The sequence below is a fragment of the Puma concolor genome, chromosome E1 (assembly GCF_028749965.1).
Source record: "Puma concolor isolate L17-30 chromosome E1, mPumCon1.1.hap2, whole genome shotgun sequence".
NCBI classification, from domain to species: domain Eukaryota; kingdom Metazoa; phylum Chordata; class Mammalia; order Carnivora; family Felidae; genus Puma; species Puma concolor.
The window spans coordinates 44,835,577-44,859,823 of NC_141680.1; the positions used below are offsets into that span (position 1 = coordinate 44,835,577).

A 24,247-nucleotide genomic window follows, 5' to 3' on the forward strand; every position below is an offset into this window, starting at 1 on the left:
CTCTTAAGTGTGCACCTGTCCCCTTACCTGACTGCTGATGCCTGTTGCGATGTCCCCCACCTTGACCCGGTGAAACTCCCGGATGTGCAGGTGTTCGCCGTTGAGAGACTGTATTTGGATTTTCACACCTAGAAGGCAGGCAAGGTGACCGTCAGGAGAGTGGCTGCTGGCTCTCTGTAAGGAGCCCCACGGAGAGGGACGCAGGATGGCTGTGAGGAAGCCGATGTGACATTTAGGCTGGAGTGGCCCTAATGTTCTACGCCTGCTAGCTCTTCCTGGTAATTTTCTGTCAACATCTAGAATTTGGCCTGCACAATGCAAAGAGCTAAGGTTGGCTCTTATGGGGAACTAGTATTCCAACCTGCACACAAAGCAAAAAGGAAGTGGAAACAGAGACTCTTAAATTAGATTGTGGGCAACTTAGGCTGTAATGTCCCCTCAGTTGGGACAGCCGTCGGCCAGGCCACGGGGGCTTGATGCCATGTGTCACACCGGCCCTGGTAAGAGCGGGAGCTGATGAAACCCTCGTTCTATCAAAATCATGACATAGCCTACGCAGCCACCCTTGAAAACAAGTCCATGTATGTTTTCTTTCTTGTCTTAATGACTTTAAATCCCAGAGGAGGATCCCAGCAAACTTGTTGCGGAGTTCTCGATCAAAATGCTCACGAGGTCGGGGCACCTGGGTGGCTCAGTCGGTTAAGCGGCCGACTTCGGCTCAGGTCATGATCTCCCGGTTCGTGAGTTCGAGCCCCACGTCAGGCTCTGTGCCGACAGCCCAGAGCCTGGAGCCTACTTTGGATTCTGTGTCTCCCTCTCTCTCTCTGCCCCCCTGCCACCTGTGCTCTCTCTCTCTCTCTCAAAAATTATAAGTAAACATTAAAAAAAATTTTTTTTAAATGCTCATAAGGCCTCGTTCCTCCTGTTCCCCTTGGAAGGCATTATTTACTTCTTGATGCTAGGCCAGGAGAGACCGCTCTGTGCCCCACAGTAGGGGCCTTCTAGAACTCCATCGGCAACCCATGAGGGGCCAGGTCCTTCACTGACTGCCCCACCAAGGAAGGCTCTGGGGCAATCAGGGCCTTTGCTCTAGACCGACTTCGTGGCCAGGCTCCTCCAGTCTGGGCGCCCGGTGCCTTCCTCTCCCTTCCCCCACTGCGCCAGGAGAAGGGGGACATAAACTGCCTCGGACTCCCTCGTCGCAGGCCGATCAGGTGCTGTGGGGGCAGCTGGGCAGGCAAGTACTGGGGTGTACCATTGAAATAGCTTGGAGTGTCGGTGGGCCGTCCCCGTGCCAGCACCATGTTCCAGCTGGAGCTGCGAGCCTCTGCCTGGCTGCTCCATGAGTGCACACCGGAACTCAGGGTGTCCCGCGAGCTCTGAGAGGCCTTTGACGGGTTCTGAAACAAGAGGGGGCACAACTTAGGCCCCTGGGCTTGGGGAACCATCTGTGGCCTTGATGGGGCTTGGGGTGGAAGGGCTCGGGGGCGAGGAACCGCTCGTGTCCCGGGCTGGAGCGTGGCCCCACTGGGCACTTTTGGGGCTAAGCTGGGGTCTGGAGTGGGGGGTGAAGAGTGCTTCTAGGGGGCCCCAAGCCCAAATCTCCATCCCCACAATCGCGAGTAGCCAAACGGTTCCCCAGTTCCCCAGGTGCGTTGGAGACGGATTGGCTCATCCTGAGCAAGCGTGACACCCTGCCCCGGTGGGGAGCCCTTCCAAAAGGAAGGGGTGACCCCCCACCAGCCTCCCTTCGCCGCTACTTGCACACAGCCCCTTCACCAGCTGGACACAAAGCTCCGTGCCCCGGCCCTGGGTCCCCGGCCGGCTTACCTTCTCGCTGTCGTCTGACAGAGAGAGGCTGTCGACGCTGAGGCACGAGAGAATCTGCTCCTGCTCCTCCAGTGAAAACGGCTGGGACAGGCTGTTCAGAAATAGTTCTGGAGAGGAAGGCAGAGGATGGCTGTGGAAGACCGGGAGTGGCCCGGCCCAGCTGTGTGTGGGGCTGCACGGACCGCAGGAGCTGACCTCTGAGGGAAGGGCCTAGAAGAGAGCCCACGCTGGCTGCGCAGGGGATGAACCCCGGGCCTTGGGGGAGGCCCAGGTCTGTGCGCGGGGACCCAGAGGTCGCAGCCGTGGCCGCCCATACCTATTTCCAGTTGTTGCAGCTCCTGTTCTGGGAAGGTCGCCTTCCGCTCCGCCGAGCTGGGGTTTTTGGCAGGGGCCGGGTCCAGGGAGGACAGAGGTAATGGTTCCCATGTTCCAGACTCCTCCTTGCCCCAGTTCAGGCTTGGAGACTTGTTCCGCTCTGGGGGTTCTGGGGGTAGAGGAGGCTGGAGCTTAGGGGCCCCGCCTGTCGTGTCCTCGGTTGGCTGGGGCCCCGGAGCCCCAGGTGAGAGCTCCCTCGGTTGGGCCTGTGGCGTCCGGGGAGAGTGGCCTTGGCTGGGCGGCGGATGGGCTTGGTGTGGCGGCGGATGTCTTGGCTCTTTATACTCTCCCCTCCAAGGGCTCCTCAGACCTCCCACTACAAAACAGAGCACAGGCGGTGAGGTGGAAACAGGCCCGGCCAGGTGGCCCTTCCCGAGCAGAGGGCTGGAGGCAAGCAGTGACGGAGGGCCCTTGCCCCACTAGGGGACGCTGAGGTCTCGGAGGCGGCCTCTTCCGTAAGATGGCCTCCCACAGTGGCAGCAGGATGGTATTTCTGTCTTTTATTCTATTTTCCTTCTAGGTAACCATCACAAATTTAAAAATGCCAGAATTGGCTCCAGAGAAGGACTTTGTAAATGGTAAAGATTTAAAAACAGCTCTGAGGTAACACCAACTTTGAGTTCCCATGTACGCTGGCCTCCTTGACCACCCGCCCCGCCCCGCCCCCATCTCTCTTACCCCTTCTTCCCCACACTCCACGCTTTCTCTGGAGTGTCGGGGGGGGGGGCAGTTCATCTATGTTTTGTGGGGGGGGCATTCAGGATCTCTCTCCTGTTTTATGTATTCCCCTTTCATTCCCATAACCACTGCCTCTCCCCTGCACCGCCTCCCCCCTCCCCCCCACCCCCGCGACCTTCTATTATATTAGCTGTGTCACTTTGGGTTCGATCGTGTTCTTGCAAACTGTGTGTTGTTTTTATTTTTCAATATCTCGTTTACAAAAAAGGTATTGTGTTCTAGGCCTCGCTCTGTCCGTCTCCTTTTTGCCCAGCGCACCACGGTTTCAAAATCCAGCCAGGTTGCTCTGCGCCACTGGGTTGCTTTAACTGCTGCGTGGTGCTCCATGGGGCCCACCCTGCCCACCACCCTTGCCTCTGGCCTTTCCAGTCTCCCAGCAAGGGACCCGCCACTGAGCCTACTCCTCTCCTGCAAACGACCCTGCAGTGCGGGCCCTCCGGCATGTCCCGGCGAGAATCTCTTTGGTGCTGGGTCGGTATGGGCCGTGTTGACTCTCTCACCCCTGCAGCCAGTGTGGGGTTCTTACCATGCTGCAGGGCCAGGCTGACCTTCCTCCACAGCTCCACTGCGGACGCGCGGTGCCCAGGCTCTTTCCTTAGCCCCTCCTGGATGGCCTGGGCCGTGAGAGGGGCACAGGACGGTGGGATCTCCCTCACAGGCGGCGGCTCGCTGGCAATCTGTGGGTCAGAAGGCAACGCTCACTTCCCAGCACCCAGCGTACGAGTGGAAGACAGCCCTGACCTGCCATGAACCTAAGGAGATCCCTCACCTGGGATGTCCCCTTGGGCCCACCGATCTGGGTGGCAAGTGTTTTAGTGAGGCTCCCACGTTTACGATGAGGCCTCTTCCTGTTCCCATCGGCCACGGAAGAGCAGCCAAAATGGGGACCGCCCCAAGTCTGCAGCCCCGGGCCCGTAAGCCTCCTGGCCCTCCCGCATGCTGTCACTGACCTTGAGGCACAGTGGCCCTCTGAAGTACTGGGTCCAAGGGTGGCAGCCGTTGAGCATGTGAAGCATCATACAGCAGCTGCTCCACACGTCCACCTTGGCATCACAGGGCTTGCCCATCACCACCTCTGGAGCCATGTGGGTCTCTGTGCCAGGGATGTAGTCCCCTGAGGGGTGAGGTGAGGCAGAAAAGCCAACCGTGAACTCTGGGGGGCAAGAGCCTTGGCAGTGACCACACCAGTCAATTCCCGGGATACCTTGAATTTGTCTCTGTTAACGGGCCTCGAGTAGAGAGAAAGCCTCCAGCTCAAATCTGCCGGGGATGAGCTAAGTCAGGGGCTCCCCTGGAGACTGGCACAAAGAAGGCATCACCCAAAATATGGGCTCTACCCATTGGCCCAAACTCTTAGAGTGCTTTTTAACACTGGGGAGGGGCCTGGGCATTCGAAATTATGTGGCAGGAGACTAATTAATGGTTATGATGTTCCTGCAATGTTAGCAAGTGAAAAAAACAAAAACAAAAAAACAACCAAACAAACTTCTAGGCAGACTAGAAGGATCGATACCAGATAGGAAGTTGTTTCCCCCACTCTGGTGATCTGTATTTTTTATTTTTGCTTAGTTCTACTTTCTGCAAAAGGTTTTAGAAAAGAAATTATTTTCATAATACAGGCAGGTGTCTGTTTTCAATATACATCTTCAGAATGACCAAGATAGTCCTCTAATGATAGAGAATCACTTAAAAAAAATTTTAATGCTTTTTATTTTTGAGAGAGAGAGGGTGAGCAGAGGAGGGGCAGATATAGAGAGAGAGGGAGACACAGAATCTGAAGCAGGCCCCAGGCGCTGAGCTGTCAGCACACAGCCTGACACGGGGCTGGCACCCACAAACCATGAGATCATGACCGGAGCCGAAGTCTGGCACTTAACTGACAGCCACCCAGGTGCCCTGTCAGAGAATCACTTCTAAAAGGTTTTTGCCTAGGGTGCCGGGGTGGCTCGGTTGGGCATCTGACTCATGGTTTCGGCTCAGGTCATGATCTTGCAGTTCGTGGGTTTGAGCCCCACATGGGGCTCTGCGCTGACACTGTGGAGCCTGCTTGGGATTCTCTCCCTCTGCCCTTTCCCTGCTCTCTCTCTCAATAAATAAGAGGTTGATTTTCCTTTGGTCAAGAGGAAATAACCTTATGCAGAACGCTATAAATGAAAAAAGAGCAGAATTGTGTTATAATGGCCTTAACGAGGTACAGGAAGAAAAAAAGGAGATGGAAGGAGTGATCTACAATGTTTGTGATTATGTCTCTGGGCAAGAGGAACAGGGTAGCTCCTTTTTCCCTCCTCTTCTACACCAGTTCACTCTGTAGTTGCTAAATATGTCACAATGGATGTGGATTACTTTACTAATCAGAAGATTTAAGTTAAAAACAGATGCTTCTCCAGCTACAGAGCCCAGGCCTCTTGGTCAGCCCTCGTGTTGTGCTTCCAGAAACTGCTCAGAGGCCCAGGACGGCTGAGGCCACAGGCTGGGAGCCGAGCCACCCAGAAAAGGCTGGATGAGAGGCGGCCAGCCTTTCCGTTCCCTTCTCTGTGTAGCAGGAATATCAGAAACGAGGACCTGATACTCATTTTTGCATTTAAGCGTAACAAAAGCTTTCTGCTAACCTAGGGTTGTTGATGGGCTGAAATACTGTGAACAAAAAGGGTTCACACTTCTGACCGCTATTACAGAAAGCACAGGAGAAGGCTAATGCTTCGTGAAGGCTAGTGGTGACTGTCATCGTGGGGGAGGGAGGCAGGAGGCGGGGCTTACCCGTGAGCAAGGACTTCCCCAGGCCATCGGGTTGAAGGCACACAGCATGGCCGAAGTCACAGAGGGCTGCACGGCTCCCATCGCTGGACAGGAGCACATTGTCAGCTGCCAGGCCACCCCAGAGAAGAAGAGGAACAGGTGAGTCACTCCAGGCCCCAGCCCCATCTGGACCTCCAGGGAGGCAGTTTCTGGCTGACCCTACATGACAGCTGCCTGCTTCTGATTAGTTTTATTAGTCATAAGGAAGGGAGGAGGTTTATCAGTTCGGGCTAGAGGCAGGGAGCAGGCGGATCTCTGAGGTCTGGGGACAGTTTACTCCTGGGACACTGCCACTCAGCTCTGCTGCCCCCACCCTCCCCCAGTGGTCACCAGTGCCTAGGAACTCCATCTGCAGTTCTCTGCAGGCACTGCCCACTGGCAACTAGGGTGCCGGGCTAAGGGCCTGGGGAACACACTTCCCCCTCCTGCCAGCACAGCCCTGCCAGCCTGACGTGGGACCTGCCACTGGGGACGGTCAGGCAGGCCCAGAAGATCTGGGAGGAAGTCAGGCAGGTTGAGATAAGGAAGGAGGAGGCCGCTGGGGACCAGGGCAGTGGGGGCACAAGCCTCACCTTTGATATCTCCGTGCAGAATCCTTCGGGTGTGAAGGTACTCCAGCCCTTCCAGAGCCTGGCCTAGGTAGTAAAGGGCCCGGTCCTCCGGCAGACAGCCCTTCTGCTTTATGAGCTGGCCCAGCGAGCCACCTAGGAGACCAACAGCCAGTCTTTACATGGTGCATTTCCAGGCCTGCAAGCAGGCCACGGGCAAAGGCCTTCAAAGGGCAGGTGGTGGAAAGTAGGCCTTTTCGGCTGATGTCACAGGGTCAAGAGATTAAAAATGGAATAACTGGGGACCAAGGTCAACCCTTGGCTCTGAACCTGGCTCCTTACCTTCTAAGAGTTCCATGAAGATGTTGACCCAAGGACCTTCCTTCACAGCTCCATACAGAGGGACGATTCTGGGTGAGGTCAATCCTGCACATGCCATCAACTCCTCTGCCCGAAACACTTCGATGCGCACCTGGCAGGGCGCAGAGGTAGCTGTGAGTCAGGGTGAGGGACAAGGGCTGGTTCCCCAGTGCCCCTGCACAGAGACTGCTGATGTTCCCAGTGACGATTCTGAGGCCAGGCAGGGCCCTGGTGGGCCTACTGGAGCCACAGAGACTAAACTGTATACCCTGGGGGGTCAGGTTCAACATCCAGTGCTTGGTTAAAATTCTGCACTGCTGATGTGTGTGGAATCACAAAGACTACAGCCCTTATCCAGGCTCCTGGCACGCTGCCCACCCTCAAATCTGCCAAACACAGAACTTTTTTTTTGCCCCAGCCCAAATGTCTGGGCCATTTCGAGGACATGAGACCTTCTGTTTATCAACATCCACGTCTACTCTTCAGAGGCTGGGTTTCCATCTTATCTGTAGCCAGAGCCGATGGCAGCCAAGGATCCTGGCTCTGTCAGTGCCTCTGATCCTCAGCACTTTTCTCAGCTCGTAATTATTTGTCTTTCCCCTGAAGGCTAAAGTGCCCATGTAGACGGAGCAGTGCCTGTTTATTCTGTTTGCAGCTGTTTCCCCGGGATCTGGGCAAAAGGAGGCTTCTAACGGGAGGGGTTTGGCCAAGGTCCCTCCCATAGGGACCACCCACTCCTTTGTGTAGGGATGAGCACAGCAAGGAGGGAAGAAACAGGCCTAGGATACAATCATCCTAGACTGAGACTCTGGCTTGGCCATTTCCAAAGGTAGAGTGTGTCCCTTAAGCTGTGTTTCCATGTGCAAACGGTGATGACAGTGTCATCTGCTCCCGCGTAGAGTGAGGATTTGGAGGGATGATAACCCAGCACTAGGCCTCGCAACCAGCGGGTGCTCAGGAAATGTTAGCTGCCCCCTTCCTCCCTCCAGCTCATATAAGAGCAACTTATTAAACACTTAGAAGTCCTAACAGACACTTGTCCTCTCCTTTCCGGTTGCCGCTGGTTCTCCTGTTAGTCTTAACAGGTACCACCAGGGGGCGCCGGTGGCAACAAAACCAGCCTGGAAGAAATCACTCAGGACCTGGCAGTCTGGCTTGGAGACATGCTGACTTGGCAGGAGCCCTGACGATGTGGGGCTTTTGGACTTTTGCCTATCAGTGGAAAATGTCTCTCTTCTGGTTACAGAGTATCTGGTCTGGTTAATCAACTTGCAGAAATTTTGACTCTTTGTCAGCGTTTCCAGCTCTGAACCTGAGTTGGAATGAATTCACCATCAGGACTCATACTAGCAAAGGTCTTTAACTCTCGGGCTCCCAAACGGAGCTGAAGCAGTTTGGGGCACCCCAGAGGACTTGGCAGGGTGCTGCAGAATGTTTTTCTTTCTTTCTTTTTCTTTCTTTCTTTCTTTCTTTCTTTCTTTCTTTCTTTCTTTCTTTTTCTTTTTTCTTTCTTTCTCTCTCTCTCTCTCTCTCTCTTTCTTTCTTTCTTTCTTTCTAGTTTATTTATTTTGAGAGAGACAGAGAGAGCACGAGGGGGAGAGGGGCAGAGAATCCTCCGAAGCAGGCTCCACGCTGCCAGCGCAGAGGCCAGACGGGGCTTGAACTCACGAAACCGTGAGCTCATGACCTGAGCCGAAACCAAGAGTCAGACACTTCACCGACTGGGCCACCCAGGCGCCCCCAAGATGTTTTACTTTTGAGGGGAGCAGGGATGATGGCTGTCTGTGGGACACCGCGTAAATTACTCCTCAAGATAGTTCAGTTTCAACATTAGCTTGCGCTCCATTCTTTCCATGTATCTTTACGAAGCTAGGTTTTTGGAGCTTGCCGGGATACAAGTACTTTGGTGGGGGATAGGAAGCAGGATATGAAGCTGAGGATGTCTGATCTGATTTCAAAATTTTGAGAAGTTGTGCAGTGCCCAACGAGGCATACATCCCGTTAGTAGTTATGATTAAGAACAGAAGGAAATTTCCTTTCAACTTATGTGTATTGTTATTCAAATGACTACTAAGTTGTTAGGAAAAACACTATTATTTGACCTAATTACTTTAATAAACGGAACTTTTAGGTATTTGTTTTGGCCTGGGGTGTCATGAAAAATTACTGACACTAAGGGCTGCAAACCAAGAAAGGCTGGGAACCTCTGCCCTAACTTTTAAGAAATCCATAAGTCCTCTGGAGTATTCCAGTAATGTTGAGAACATTCTCACCCAGGGGCACCTGGCTGGCTCAGTCAGTACAGCCCATGACTCTTGATCTCAGAGTTGTAAGTTCAAGCCACGCTAGGTGTAGAAATTACTTAAAAATAAGAATCTTTAGGGGGCGCCTGGGTGGCTCAGTCGGTTAAGTGTCTGACTTTGGCTAGGTCATGATCTCATGGTTTGTGAGCCCTGCCTTGGGCTCTGTGCTGACAGCTCAGAGCCTGGAGTCCACTTCAGATTCCGAGTCTCCCTCTCTCTCTCTCTCTCTCTGCCCCTTCCCTGCTCACACTATGTCTGTGTCTCTCTCTCAAAAATAAACATTCAAAAAAAATTAAGAAAAATAAAAATGAAAATCTTAAAAAAAATTTTTTTTCAATTCTCACCCAGACCCGGGTGGGGCGGGTCAGAGGGGACACTCCAAAACACAAGGTGATTTAGAAGTCTGTGCCAGCCCCAGGGAGAGCAAGCAGAAAGGGCAGTCCCGAGCGGGGCAGCTGGAGAGAAAGCACACGGCCGCCCAGCTGGCCCACCTCTCCTCCCTGGACCTCAGGGTCCTCATCTGTTAAAGCAAGGGGCTGGACTATGGTGAGGGTGTTCACGAAAACTAATATTCACTGCCCACTGAACACATGCGAGGCACCATTCTAAGCACTTTATGAGCATTCGTTATTTACATCTTACAATAGCCTATGGGGTGGTATTCTCATTATCTCCAATTTACAGACGAGGAAGCTAGAGTCTGGACAAATAACTTGCCCAAGGTCACTGGCAGGAAGTCTCAGAGGTGGGGTTTTGGTTGGGGAAGCCTGACTCTGGGGTGCCAGCTGCCCCGCCTCACTGAAGGCCTTCCCAGGAGTATCAGCTCTTACATCCAGGACGTTCTCACGTACATTTGGGAGCGTGTAGGTGGGAGCGCGGTCAGCAATCCCCTGACTGCCAAGTCCACAAGCCACTTCCCCCGCTTAACTGCCTGCATGCTGACACTGGGGATTGACTTTTCTTTCTTAAAACTCTCCCTCTTGTTCAGTATTTGTATCCATTTTATTTCATCAGTAAAAACGCGGAAAATAGCAATTCTGTAAATTCTTTTAAAGATCCCGGGAACGTAAGATACGTGAAAAGTAACTCATAGTACTGGGCGCACTGTAGTCGAATAAACAGAGGGGTCCCCCCATTTCCTCGTCGCCATGGAGATACTCTCCCCTCAGTCCTAGATCCCCTTCTTAGCGCTCGTCCAGGCTGCCCTCACTGGTGTACCTTGCTGACGGCTGCTTTCTACCACCTTTATGCCATGTAAATGTCCATCCCCCATTACAACGTTGCCGAGCCTTTCCGGGGGTGTGGATTCCGCAGCTTTGCCTCTAGCCCCTGGCGCCGTATCTGGCACAGACCAGGTGCTTGGTAACGGCTGGGTTGGGCCAAGGCCACACTAACCCAATCGGAGGCAGAGTCAAAAGGAGGCTCCCAGAACTCCATGCAGGAGCCAGATGTTCTTGAATGAATGGTTCTTAACCCTCTTTGGGCCACAGACGTCTTTAACACCTGATACATGATAACGGACGCTTCCCCATCCAAAATGTGTGTGCCACACACAGATACACCATTGAACAAAGTTCCAGGAGTTCACACGTTCTATAAATTCATCCACTGGCGAGGATACGAACTTCTACGTCAGCTGATAAAAAGCACTAGAGAGACATGGAGGTACCAATAAGGAACTGTGCCCACGATATGCGATCACATGGAAAATATGGCACAGGACAGCCTCTAGAGTAGTCTCGTTTTAATAAAAGCAACTACATGTTTATGTATGCACAAAAAGTCTAAAAAGATGTCAAAGGGCAGCTGCCTCTGCGAACGGGATTGGGGAACAAGGACTTTTGTGTTTTGGGGTATCCTTTGAAATCTTCTATAATGAGCCTGTGTTTATTTGCCATTAAAAGATCAAACAAGGCCTTAACAAAGTGAACAGACCCCCGTGCGTTAAACCCTGGACTTGTGACCAGTCAGCATCTGACCCGAGGCCATGGATGTTCTCGAAGGAGGACCAAGGAAGTGCTGTTGTTCCACATGCTGGATCTTCCTCGGGGAACACTGGAGAGTGCACAGACCCGCTCTGACCGCTGATCCCTGCCCCCTCCCCCAGTGCCTGCTCTACATCCCGCCCCCCCCCCCCCCAGAAAAAGGAGAGAAAGAAGGGGCTGTCTGCCCACCCGATGGCAGCTGTGTGGGCGGCCCCAAAGCCACCCCACTGAGCTCTTGGGTCGGGGAGGCAGATTCTGGAAGAGGCCAGTTCTGGCCCTGGGGAGCCTACTCGTTGTGCTTGGAGCTTTTCCGCCTGCCTTGGGGAGGTGAGAAATGGAGTATCTGTCTTCTACTATATCAGGGTTGTTTTCCTTGTTGCCTGGGACCCTGGAGAACCTCAGCAGGGCGACAGCTGAGAAGCCCAGTGACTAAGCTCCCCTAGCGCTGGGCACTGGACTCTAGGACACTTCATACTCTCGCTCTCCTCCCACCCAGCCTTCAGGAGGGACAGCTGAGCCTTCTCCGATGGCCTGGGGAGGGCACATGGCCTTGGCACCCAGTGGGAAATGCCGGCCCACGCTGGCGGGCACTCAGCACGTGCCTGGGCCGGCGGGGGGAGGCGGGGGTGGGGCCCGCTCCGTTGACACAGTGTGTCTGAAGTTTGGGGTAATACCTATGGATAGTCCCCCTCTCAGCCCATCACCCCGGGGGCCCAAGCTCTCCAACTGTAACATCCCGGCCCACCTACAAGCCAAGGAAGCCAGGGTATTCAGGGTATTCATATCACAATTTGCGTCCTCACCGCTGAAAGCCACAAGCAGCCGCGGGGCTGAGCGTGCCTTTGGTCCTCTTCCCTTTGGGGGGAGCAGAGGGTCCCTGACAAGACCTGCTTGAAAACAAGGTCTACCAGGGAGCTAGCTTATTTCCTTTTGTCACGGGCCAAGAAAACGGCCCCTCGAAACGTTTCTCATTTCAGCCTCTTGCGGTCCTGGGCGCTAGCTCTGAGGCTGAGTTTGGGCCGAGGACAAGGTGGCTTCCAGTCAAGGTGAACTGAGGGTGGGGGTAGGAGAAAAGACACCTGAAGGGGAGCAGGGCCAGCACCAAGGTCTGTGTTCTGCTGCGGCACAAAGAGGCCTCAGTTCCAGGCCCAGCTCTACGGTTCTAGACAAGGCACGCTACCTTCTCCGGTCCCCGGTTCTACCCTGGTGAAAACGAGGGAGCAGGGGAGGCGATTCACGCCCCTGCTCCCGTCGATTCCCAGGACCATGAGTCTCTTCCCCTGCCCACTTCCTACAGAGTGGATCGTAGCCAGACTCTGGAGCTAGCCAAGCCTGGGTCTCTTGCTAAGTCTCATTTCCTCATAAGGTCCACCTCCCAGGACCTATTATTCCCGCCAGCAGGAGGCAGAGCCCAAACCGAAATCAGATCTGACGTCCCAAGCGCATGGCCTCGTCCAAGAGGCACCCGTTAGGGGCAGGTTATTATTGTGGTGGTTTTTACCTTCTGGCCCAGGCGTGAGCAGCCCCACTATGTGGTTTAGGGGTTTCAGCTCAACACGAATTGCACGACGAGCCAACACCTTCCAGGTTTGGACTTGCCCCTAAGGGCCCCGGCATCAGGAGTGGCCCAGGACGCGTGCACACTTGCATACTCCATCTGACACACGCACACCAAGTGCAGCTCCCAGGCCGGGACATGTGACCGAGACTGCTCCCTTCCGGCTCCAGCTGACCCCAGGGTGCCCAGCGACAGCCAGGCTCTGTTAACAAGCCAGAGCCATGGCTGCCCTGTGATTGCCCTTGAAAGAAAGCAGAAGGAACACGACAGGCCACCTGCCTGGCTTCCCTCTACAGCCCCCGGAGCCCAGGCGCACCTTTTTCTTTCGGGCCTACCTTTTTGACCGCACACTGGAAGCCAGTCTGCTTGTCCTGCATCCTGTGCACCTCTCCAAAGGAGCCTCTGCCCAGGCAGGGCTGGCGCGTGGCCCAGTGGACCTCCTCTCGGTACTCATAATCCACCGGCTTGAGTTTCTGGGGTTGGCAGGAGACAGAAGCCAGTTTCAGTGACCAGGGCAGCGGGCGGGACGAAGGGTTACAGTGAGGAAGGCTCTCTGGCTGGTCGTCCTTGCCAGGCTGCTGGGGCAGAGCCCTCACCACCAAAGACACCCCCGGGTCTGAGGCAGGGCTCTGCAGGGGCAGGACCAGAGGGAGTTACAGGAATAAAGTGAAGGCAGTGGACAGCCTCACCGGCTGCCCAAACTAAGCCGACCCTTGTGGCGAAAGATCCTTCTCCCCAGACTTGCGGTTGTGGGACACAAATGGAATTGTCGGGCGCCTGGGAGGCTCAGCTGGTTAAGCGTCTGACTCTTGACTTTGGCTCAGGTCATGGGTTTGAGCCCCGCACGGGGCTCTGCACTGATAGGGCGGAGCCTGCATGGGATTCTCTCTCCTCTCTCTCTGCCCCACCCCCGGCCCCCAACCTCTCTCTCAAAATAAATAAATCAAACTTTAAAGAAATGGAACTATCAACAACCTTGACCAAAAGTATAGCTCCGAAGCTATAAGGTAGAAGAAAGGGAAGAGACCATGAAGAGGGGTGGGGGATAAGGGATCATGTCAAAGATGGAATAAACCCCAGAAATTGAAGTCTGGTAAAATCATCTTAGAGTTATAAAGCTCTCCAGCAGAGCACTGGAGGGAAAGAGGAAGGCCAGGGGGATATGCAGATGGTCAAAATCCTCGTCTTTCATAGCAGGGGTCAGGAGGGAACATGTGCAGTTGATGCTTGCTTATTCCTCTTTCTCAGTATGTGTATCATTCAACACACACACACACACACACACACACACACACACACACACACTCTTCAGCAATAACTTAATAAGTTCGGCAATAACTTCAGAAGAACTCAAAGCAGAAATATCTAAAAAGCTTGAAGAATGATCTGGAGGTGGAGCAGGGGATACCGCCTCTCGCCAGGGATGAGCACTTTCCGCCTATCTGATGACGATACAGATACTTCGATACAGAGCGAAGACTATGCCCCGCCCCACTCCCCCCGCCACCCCGACTCCCCGCAAAGGTGGGAAGTAAAAAGGGTCTGGCAGGTTTCCAGTGATGCTTCGCCCCCCCCAGAACAGGTCCTGCCTGACGGCCGGCTGCTGCTCTGGGCCCCAGAGCGGGTGGTACATGTACCTGTGTTTGGGGGATGGCTTACCTCTGTAAGCAGGACCCCCTCGCTGTCCATCGTTTCAGGGCTGGGCTTCTGGGGCTTGAAACCTCCTGCCGACCAGGTCTTGGCCAGGCTGGCCAGGCTGTGGGCCTGGCCTGAGCTCACACTGCCTTGCAGGGCGTGTACCATGTACTCCTCCACAGAAAACTTGTCATACGGGCCCCGGGACGGGCAGCCGGGCTCCAGGTGTGGGCCGGGCACAGGCTTCTGACCGTCCACACAGGCCAGTTTGCCCAGGTGGGGGCCGGACAGGGGCTGCTGGCTGTCTATACAGGCCAGTTTGTCTAGGAAGAAGGACTCTAAGGGATGAGGTTTCCAGGGCTGGAGAGGGTGGAACGGGAAGGGATGGGGCAGTCTGCTGTAGGGGAAGGGGTGAGCGGGCTGGGGCAGGGGGCCTAGATCCTGGGGGTGGTGGAGTTTCCACACGTGATTTAGACATTGCAAGGGGCTGATCAGTTTGTGGAGTTCTGATCGAGGCAGTGCCGGCCGCAGGCCCTCCTCGAGCTTCTTGAAACAGAGTTGGCCGAGGCCTGGCTCCTTTAGAGGCTTGGTGAACTGGAGGGCGTTCCTCACATATGGGGGGCCCAGTGGGGACTCATCCTCCTGTGGGGGAAAACACAGGTGGTAGTACATACACAGGGCCAGGCTGAGGCACGGGCACCGTCCCGAAGGCCCCACGAGCCTGGGGTCCGGGGGGCGCTGGCGGGGCTCACCTGCACGGGGACAGTGCAGCTCTCCTGCTCCGGGGTTCTGGGGAGGGGTTTGGCCAAGGCCGCTCCCGCCTGAGCCAGGGACTTGGAGCTCTTCTTCTTGCGTTTCTTCTGGGCTTTGCTGCGACGCTTCCCCTTCCAACACACACGGGCCATTTTGCCCTCGGTTGCGTGGGCCACATTGTTGGGGATCTGATCGAGACTCTCGGACTGGCTGTCAAAAGGGACGGATACGCACGTCGAGTGTGAGGAGGCAGGAAGGCGGAACAGCTCGGGTAACTGCAGTTAGAGTCGTGGAGACCTGAGCTCAGATCCCAGCCCAGGGAGTCCTTGTGTGAACGTGGGTGAGTTCCTAAGCCCCAAGGAGCCTCCATTTTCTCATTTATAAAATGGGTGTAGGATTTCCTGCCATGCAGAGGAAGATGAGGTTTAAAGGAAACCGCTCATTTAGAAAGCCTACCTCGGCGCCTGATCCCAAGGCAAGCTTCCGATAGACAGCAGCTATTACTACCGTGATGGGGTGCACACGGCTCTCTGGGGGGGGCCGGGGAATGGGAGGACGTGAGGTTCTCTCACCGCTCTCCAGGGTGGGCTGCCCCTGGAGAGGTCCCGGGGTCGGGGGGGCGTGTGGCTAGGAGGGCCACACTCCCCAGCGGGCATTCTCAGCTCTGACAACAGTCTGTTTCTGTTGCCTCTGGACGGAGGGACGGTTGAGTTTGGGCACCACTGGTTCCTGGAGATACCTGGTTTCTGGGAATGTAAGCTGCTATATAAACAGACACCGTGGCTGGGCTGATGCCTGGTATCAGGGGAGCCTCCCCTCCTCCGACAGCCTACAGGCTCACTACCACCATGGATCCAAGCTGGCTTTCCCCCTGCCAGGCATTAAGGCATTGGCCACAGAATAGTGTCTGAAAAAGCCGCAACCTTAGCTGCCCCCCCCAAATGGCCTCATCTTCTGCCCCCCGCAAAGGAGGCAGACTCACACCAGTCTTGGGTGGGGGGTGCGGTGGGGGGGGACTGCTAGAGGCCTATGGGCTTCTCCCAGGCACCTGAAAGAAATGGGCCCATCAGAAACCCCCTACTCTGGGCCGAAAGGCGTCTGGGGCGGCATAAGGAATCGGATCAAACACTGAACATTTCTTGGTGCAAAAGCAGCAACCTTCCCCACAACCTTTTCATCACGAACGCTTTCCAAATCCCCATGATAAAAAAGTCCGTCTGTTGGTAGAGGAGGGAACTGTTTTCCAGGTTCAACCTGCAGTTGGCCAAAAACCATCTTTGGGGATGGGGAGCCCGGGGAGCAGACTGAGCCCCCTTCTAGCCTCCTTTCCACGGGGCCCCCCAGCTGTGAATCCGTCGGTCCCTTTCTGATCCCAAACCTTCATCCCTCCTTGGGTGTGTCTTGAAGGGGAAAAGACACCAGCAGGTTTCTCTCATAGTTCGAGCGGCCCCTCGGCGCCTGCACTCATGGTCACGCACCGGTGGGAAAAAGACTCCTGTTCCCAGCACCCTCCCTATTGATGGGAAACGAGGGGGAGCAGCAAGGACTCCGAGGAGAATAAAAATAAAACGTCAAGCTGATGGGACCCAGAGGCAGTCATCCACACGCCATGAAAAGCTTTTGAAAAGCTTCTTTGGCTGACAGAGCGGTTCAGCCAGGAAAACCTGGGCGGGCTCCAAGAGCTGAACCACAGGTGCTGGAGGAGGGAGCCAGGGGTCACTTGGGAGCGGCCTGAGCGAGCAGCTGGGGGAGGAGGGATGACGCGGTTTCAGTTCCCTGGGCCCCATGCAAGCTGGCCTCCTTACCTGTACTGTTTGGACCCGGCGATGAAAATCCGCTCTGAAAAGGTAGGGCTGAACTCTTGGCTGTTCTCACCTTGTGAGTCAAGGAAAAGAGAGGTTGGACAGGCAGAAAGGAGGAGAGGAAGAAGAGGGACTCGGCACTGAGGAGACAGACATTTTACAGATACCCTCTTGGGCTGCCGTGCCTCGGCCTCACCACCTGCCTGCCGGCCCACCCCCCCGCCAACAAGAGCAAAGGGCATGCTGATAATAGCGGGTGATAAGGGTGCCCACCTCACTTCACCGTGGCCCTTAACTGAGATGATCTATATAACATATAACACACCCAACGGAGTGCCCGGCACGTAGTAACAGTTCAGTAAGTATCAGCTCTTGTGGACGTCTGTTATGTGTGTAAATGCGTGTATTATGACCACGGGCATCTCGCTCACTCCATTTTAATTTGTATTCTCTCATCGCTTCTCAAAAACCAGCCAGAAGGAAGCGGAACTCAGGGCAAGATGTGTATAGGTGGGAAAATGCCACCACGAGCTGCCGGGCTCTCCCCTGAGAAAGCCTCTTGGAGGGCAGGGGGGAGAGAGAGGAGGGCTTCTGGCCTCACCCAGGCACCTGGGGGTTTCTCAGGCTCTGGTGGCAGTCACCAGGCAGAGTCATTTTGAAGTATCTTGGGTGGAAGCAGAAAGGACCAGACCAGGCCCCGCCCTGGAATGGCCTATGTCCCCTCAACTGGCTCAGCAGGCCCAAGAGGAGGTGTTCATTCTCTAGGGTGGGGCCACCTCAGCATGGAAGGTGGTGAAGGGCCTACAGGCCCCAGAGGGGCTTTCCAGGAGACCTGGCCTTTCCTGTCTGGGGCCTCTCCAGAGATGCTCAGGCTGCCCAAGGTCACAGCACAAGGCTAATGGCTTGCCTGACGATCCTGCCAAGAGCCCTAGGACCTGTGAAGCCTCCCAGCTCTCTTCCCCTGCTCCGGTCATGACGGGCAAAAGCCTCCCTGCACCACTCCTCCCTTCTGTGCTCTGTTCCCCGGCACCGTTATGGCTCCTGCTTCGACTCATTCTTGGCCTACCCCCCAGGCTGTGTCTTGTGAAAATCTCAGAGAGCCGCTGCCCTGACCTCCCACCCCTGCGCCGTGCCACCCTGGTGCGGGGACCGTGCCCACCTGTAGGCCCGCCCACCTGCCCTCTCTGTCCCCAGCCCGGGCCCTTACATTCGGCCTGCGCGATGATGGAGATGGCGGCCAGTCCTCCCTCGGAGCCTTCCTTGGCTGTGCCTTTGGTGATCACGTCGTTCAGGATATCCCACTTCCCGCAGAACACAGGGCTCTTCTCTACGGCCTCGAGCTTGTTGGCGGGGTTTTGCTTCTTGCCCATCGCCTGTGTCTTCTCCTTGGCCTTGGCGAGCTCCTTCTGCCCGGCCGCCGAACCAGGGGCGCCTGGGCAGGCCATTTCCATCACTGCCATCTCCCAGGCTCACGCTCGCCCTGAGGGACCAGATGCAGAGCAGGTCACTCTCGGATCCCACGGGGACCCGGGCCAGGCTGGGTGGGAGGAGAAAAGCGGGGGGAAAGGCTCTCTGCCTCATACATTTACCTTCCAAACAGCCCAAGTGACGAAGGAGTCAACCTTTCTTGTTCCTTGTGGCACAGGCCCCCACCCCTGGTCCTGTCAGCACACCACCACAAACAGACTCCCCCACTCGGCCCACAAGGAGGATTCCAGCCCACTTCCTCCAGAACCACCACGGCACCGACATCTGGGATTGGTTCATTCTTGCTTTTACAAATACTGGCCGAATCGTTTTCTGTGGTTCATTTTATGGTGAATTTTGCTCCCTCAGAACACGGTGGTACATTCCATACTCCAAAACTGCCAGTCACCCCACTGACTTGCCTTCTTAGAGGACATGTCTACACTGGCCACGATGGCTCTTTTCCAAATGGGGAGAATTAAGTTTTTATTCTCTTGCAGGAGGTAGATAAATGTATGTGCGTGTGTGTATACAGATTTATGTGTGCATATATGCATCTCACACACACACACACACACACGAAATGTTACAAAGTCTAAAAATCAGCACGCAAATGACAGCGCCTGCACTCGACTCCTTTCCCAGGACACATCTGTCTGTGGCCTTCCAGAAGGAACTGCCATGCTTCCATCTGTAATACTCATTTGCCGACAACTTATGTATTCTCATTCTTCCAGGCAACATTAGTAGTAGAATTTGTATTAGAGCCCCCAACGCCAACCTGTACCTCTAGAAATCTGAAGACAAAGCACAGGGCTTCAACTCTCTGGGCTCTCTCTCCAGCGGCCCTGTGTGTTCCCTGGAAGCCCCAAAGGGGTGGGAGCCCGGCGCTGAGGCAATCTGTGCAAACGGCATGTGGACTAGAACTGTCAGGAAAGAGATCTGCGCCGATCTGGGATTGCTCCCATCTGGGAACCTTTTTAAAGACTAGGACTGTGGACTCCCAAAGCGTAGGTCCCTCCTGGGTCACGATTTGCTTTAGACCAAGCCTGAGAAGGCATCACATTCAGACAGGTTTTTAATTAAGTGCTCTCTGCTGGCAGGTTGGTCTAAAGCTGTTGCTAACAGACGGGAGTGTTCCCTGCTGTAAGTGCGCTCATTCTGGAACACGCCTCCATGTGCTTGTGGGGCAGAAAGGCAGGCCGTGTGAAGGTGAACCTCTACACCGCTGGCCCTTTGCCCTGGGTGGCTAGAAGCTGACATGGGACGGTGGGGGGCTGGGCATCTCAAGGCCGAAGCCCTCTTCCTCTGGAGTCTGCCTCCCTGCAATGGCCACAAAGCACTGAACCAGCTCCACTGAGCGGGAGGGTGAGGGTGGGATGGGCTTGTTGGTCACTACTAACTTGATCCTTTCATCTCTGCCTTCAAGGGTCTGCTGGCTTTGAAGTCAGAGCAGCTCCAGCTTTCAGCACAGATGCTTGGGTGTGACCCCGAATTCGGATGCTGAGGAGGCTGCATGGGAGGTCTTGTTGTTACCTGATGACCTTAAGAAGTCTAAGGGGTGTTCTGACTTCCAAGTGCCTACCTATCTCAGCCTCTTTACCAGGGAAAATGGGGTCTTAGAAACAAACCCCGTGGCACTTGGGTGGCTCAGTCGGTTAAGCGTCTGTCTTCGGCTCAGGTCACGATCTCACAGTTTGTGAGTTCGAGCCCTGCATCGGGCTCTGTGCTGACAGCTCGGAGTCTGGAACCTGCTTCAGATGCTGTGTCTCCCTCCCTCTCTGCCCCTCCCTTGCTCATGCTCTGTCTCTCAAGAACAAACAAACAAACAAACAAACATTCAAACGAACAAACAAAAAACGAACCCCAAGCCCTCCGGACCTAACACCACTAGAGGTGTGCCTGCAGGGACCTCAGCAGTGCTTTAATCTCATTCTCACTTGAAGAAACTGATGCAAACCAGGTGGAGACTCGCCCAAGGTCACCCAGCCTCGTGTGGCACTGCAGGACCACAGCCTGGAACCTCCAGCTCCAGGCTGTACTGCCCCCTCCCCAAGTCTCCTGCGCTACAGGCAAACTCAAGGGGGAAACTCACGGCCCTGCCTGGTCAGAAGGCTCCTGAGGGCAGGAATGGTGCCCTCAGAGTATAGCACGGCGGGGCATAGACGAGACGATCGATGTTGGCTGAATGGGGGAATCGGAGGATGACCCTCAGAGACAGGATGATCCCGGGCACCAGGGATAAAGAGAAAGTTCCATCTGAGGAGTGAGACAAATGAGGCCAAGCTGTCAGTGGTTGCTGCAGGGGCACCCAGCTATTTGAGAACTGGCTGCGTTGGGCTCACGGGGCTGTCTCTGTCTGACATGGCTCATCGTGAGCTAGAGCCCTCCAGAGAGGCTGGGGGGTGGCCCCTCTCCCCCAGGAGCCGTCCTTTCACGTTGGGGGTTAGCTGGGCCGCTGGCCAGGGGCTCTGATCCCCCTCCATGAGCATGCTGGGCTCCCCAGGCCCAGAGAAGCTGAGGCTGAGGCAGCCGGGCTAAGGGCCTCCTCTGCAGTTCCCTGATGACTCATCCCACAGCCTGGCAGGCAGAGAGAGGAACAAGCAGGCCGTTGAGAAACTAACCCAGCAGCTGGCAGCTGAACCTGTGAAGGGCACGGGAAAACAGGCTGACCCTCACCTCCCAGGGCCACAAAATCACGGCCTGGGAGCTGTACGGCTTCTCCTGTGCCATGTGACCGTGACTCAGACCCTCGCTGACAGCCTCCAAGTTCAAGAAGCTATTCTCAGGATACTCTGGCCTGACGGCAGGTCTCCTACACATTCACACACGCTTGCTGCCCCCCCTCCCCCCGCCTCCTTCCCCACTTCTGTAAGGGGCCTGGCCTACAAAAAACCGGGGTTCTCATGAAGCCTGGGACTGATGGCCGGGTGGCATTTCCAGCCCTGGGCTTGTTGCCCCGGACCGCTGCCCTACAGCCTTGCCCCTTCTCTCTCCCGCAGCTTGTGGGGTGAAGACTGAGTGGGGGCCAGCTGCGCCTCTGCCTTTGAAGGCGTCTCAAAATCCTGATCCATTACTAAGTCTGGACGCCCTCCCCAGCTCCACTCAGGTCTCAAATGCATTCTGCCCCTCTGCTCTCTCGCAGGGCTGAAGACGTGGGCCCTGGCAATAGCCACACCCACTCAGCTCACTGACAAGGCCACGAACAAAAGGGGAAAGAAAGGCGTGGAATTTATTCAGTATCAGACCCGACGTGGGGCTCAAACCCACGACCTGTGAGATTATGACCTGAGCTGAAGTTGGCTGCTTAACCAACTGAGCCACCCAGGCGCCCCAGCCGAGTTGGGGAATTCTTAATGTGGCTTCAAGGACAGCTTCAGGATGGTCTGTGAACCGCAGAAACTACATGCAGTTTGTATTTTTCCAGAGAAGAGGTCCACAGCTTCCATCATAATTTTTAAGGGTCTGACGTTCCCCAGAAAGTTACCATAGTCTCTCCAGAAGATCAAGACCAGGGTTAATGCCTGATTTTGGCATTGCTCTTCGTGTCAAGGAAGATCTCAAAAACACAGCAGTTTCCTACCCGACTGCAAGTTAGAATGGCCTGATGAGTTTTAAAATGCACTCGCCCCAGACATACTGAATCAGTTGCTGGGCGTTAAGCCCAGAATCTGTACTTGTGACAAGTTCTCTGGGTGATTCTGATGCCAAGGGGCCAGAGACTGCCATCTGATCCCTGCTCTATACTGTAAGGCTGTGCCGTCCAAAATGGCAGCCACATGTGGCTCTCTACATTTAAATCAACTGAAATTCAATCACATTTAAACTCAGTTCCTCAGTCACACTAGCTATCATATTGGACAGTGCAGATAGAGAACATCTCCATCACTGCAGAGAGTCCTAACAGACAGTTCGTATTTAAGGCTAGGATAGTAATGTTTTCTCCAACAGCAAAATTTCTGTTCCTGGGATCCTGGGACAGGAGTTTAGACTAAATGAATTGCCGATTAACTGGAAGGCCCGAAAATATGCTTTAATTTGATCTTCAGTGATGATAACCTTTCTAAAATGTATCATATTTCAGTTCCCTCTTTTAGTGAGTACAGTAAAAACACCAGACTAGGAACTAGAGGATAGGAGTTCTAGCTTTGGCAACTTAAAAAAAAAAAAAAAAAAAGGCAGTGAGACCATTTTTGTCAAATGAAATCCTAGCTCAATGCCCAATATATAAAAGAGCTAAAAGCATGCAAATGATAACGTGGCTCACATTAAGAAAGAGGTGCTCGCTAAAGAAGGCGGGCGGGAGCCCCACATGGTCAGCTTTCTCTCATCCACCCAGGATTTCCGTGGAAGCCGAGGTCCTCTCTTCTGAGGAAGAAAGCTTGAAAGCCATTGACCTAGGAAATCTTCCAAGGTTCCTTCTAGTTCCCCAACTAGATTTGTTCCCCAACCAGATGCAACTGATTCGTCAGGATCGTTGGAGGGCAGGATGACCGATTCGGAATCAACACTGTCGATATTCACTAAGCACCTACCCTTATGGACCTCATTTTCAGATGTGAAGACCGAGGCTTGGAGAAGGTCAGTGGCCTGCCAGAACAGCCGCACAGCTACAAGCTGCAGAGGTGGGGCTGGACCCACGTGGCTGTCTCCAAGCCTGCATTTTCAACCTGGAGCAGACCACCCAGATTCTTCTGGTAGCTGCTCCCGACTTGTTTTGAGAACCAGGTGAGGTAGCGTACATGACACGCCAGGCGGTCTGCCCGGCCCCCAGAAGATGTTGGATCAGAGTTCGTTTTCTTGCCCTGCGCCTGGCTCACAAATGCCATCACTGAGACAATGGGACTTCTCCGTGTTGGCATCATAGAGTCAACGTTTCCAGCCGTAGCTGAGGCATTCAACGCACTGAGCCTCGGTTCTCTGTATATAAAAGGGAAATAAAAATCTCCGTTTCGTAGGGTCATCTTGGAAATGTCCACTGCGGGACCAGGGCAGACCGGGGCAAATCCCTGTCATGACTATTTCATCTGGAAGTACAAACTTATCCTCTTCTGAATGCCCAGAGGGGACACATAGCAGAAGCAGAATGACTCAACTTCCTTCATAAGATATTAGTTGAAAACCAATCTTATTCTGATGCTTCCTCTTTTGAGCCTTCAGCTTGCCTGGCCACTAGGCGCACTGGGCTGGCCTCTGCCTATCAAGAATGAGGGGCTGTGCAGGAAGGGGAACCAAGGTCAAGTGCAAGGCAGCGTGAGCAGGCCTGGCAAAAACAGCCATCTGGCCTGGCAGATCCAGAGATCCCCATGTACACTCAGCCCCGGCTCCCCTTTCTACCCTGCCCGCTCTCCCTAACCTCCCCTACCCCCAGCCTCTGTCCCAGCCAATCTGTCTCTTTCACTTGCCTGAGCGCAGCAGCAATGGGTAAGCCTCTGTTTCTTTTCCTTTGCTCACTCTGACAATACCTTTGCTCTAGTAGACAATACCTTCTTCCTTTATTACTATCCCTCTGGCCCTCACCCATCCTTTATAACCGATCCCCTCAATGAAGCACCTGCATTCACCCCACAAGCGTTCAGTGAGTGTCCCCTAAATGCCAGGGCCTGTGCTATGTGCTTTGTCTCCTTTATTGAGGAACCTCACAGGAACCTTGCAACGTTGGTGACATTATTCCCATTTTATAGACGAAGAAGTTAAGGCTCTAAGAGATAAGCTGCCTGTGGAAACAAATGAGGCCCAATTTACACAACTAGAGTATCTACCATGGGGTTAGGGCTCAAGCTTTCTGCCCCCTTCCCCTAGGACCTAAGTATTCCCAGTTCCATTCTAGAACAAAAGCTGAGCCACTGCCTGGGTGGCTCAGGTGTTTAAGCATCTGACTCCTGATTTCAGCTCAGGTCACCATCTCACGGTTCTTAAAAAAATTTTTTTTTAAATGTTTATTTATTTTTGAGAGAGAGAGAGAGAGTAGGGGAGGGGCAGAGAGAGAGGGAAACACAGAATCCAAAGCAGGCTCCAGGCTCCAAGCCGTCAGCACAGAGCCCGACACGGGGCTCGAACTTATAGACTGTGAGATCATGACCTGAGCCGAAGTTGG

The 24,247-nt window shown here is 54.4% G+C and overlaps 1 protein-coding gene across 2 annotated transcripts in view; it reads right to left on the reverse strand.

Annotated features, from left to right (window-relative positions):
• Nucleotides 1–24,247, reverse strand: part of MAP3K14 (mitogen-activated protein kinase kinase kinase 14) — a 43,919-nt gene that overhangs the window by 1,979 nt on the left and 17,693 nt on the right. Inside the window, exons 2-16 of one of the 2 annotated variants that reach the window (XM_086687573.1) lie at nt 20,246–20,409; nt 17,891–18,163; nt 16,687–16,756; nt 14,881–15,091; nt 14,153–14,770; nt 12,829–12,966; nt 6,630–6,759; nt 6,312–6,443; nt 5,701–5,805; nt 3,894–4,057; nt 3,470–3,620; nt 2,147–2,521; nt 1,831–1,937; nt 1,256–1,400; nt 28–128 (exon numbers count right to left, since the gene is read on the reverse strand). In XM_086687573.1, the coding sequence (XP_086543699.1) occupies nt 28–128; nt 1,256–1,400; nt 1,831–1,937; nt 2,147–2,521; nt 3,470–3,620; nt 3,894–4,057; nt 5,701–5,805; nt 6,312–6,443; nt 6,630–6,759; nt 12,829–12,966; nt 14,153–14,770; nt 14,881–15,091; nt 16,687–16,756; nt 17,891–18,143 (2,700 nt within the window). In that variant the 5' untranslated portion in view covers nt 18,144–18,163; nt 20,246–20,409. The remainder of the gene's footprint in view (nt 1–27; nt 129–1,255; nt 1,401–1,830; nt 1,938–2,146; nt 2,522–3,469; nt 3,621–3,893; nt 4,058–5,700; nt 5,806–6,311; nt 6,444–6,629; nt 6,760–12,828; nt 12,967–14,152; nt 14,771–14,880; nt 15,092–16,686; nt 16,757–17,890; nt 18,164–20,245; nt 20,410–24,247) is intronic. The other variant, XM_025917599.2, reaches the window with a different exon arrangement.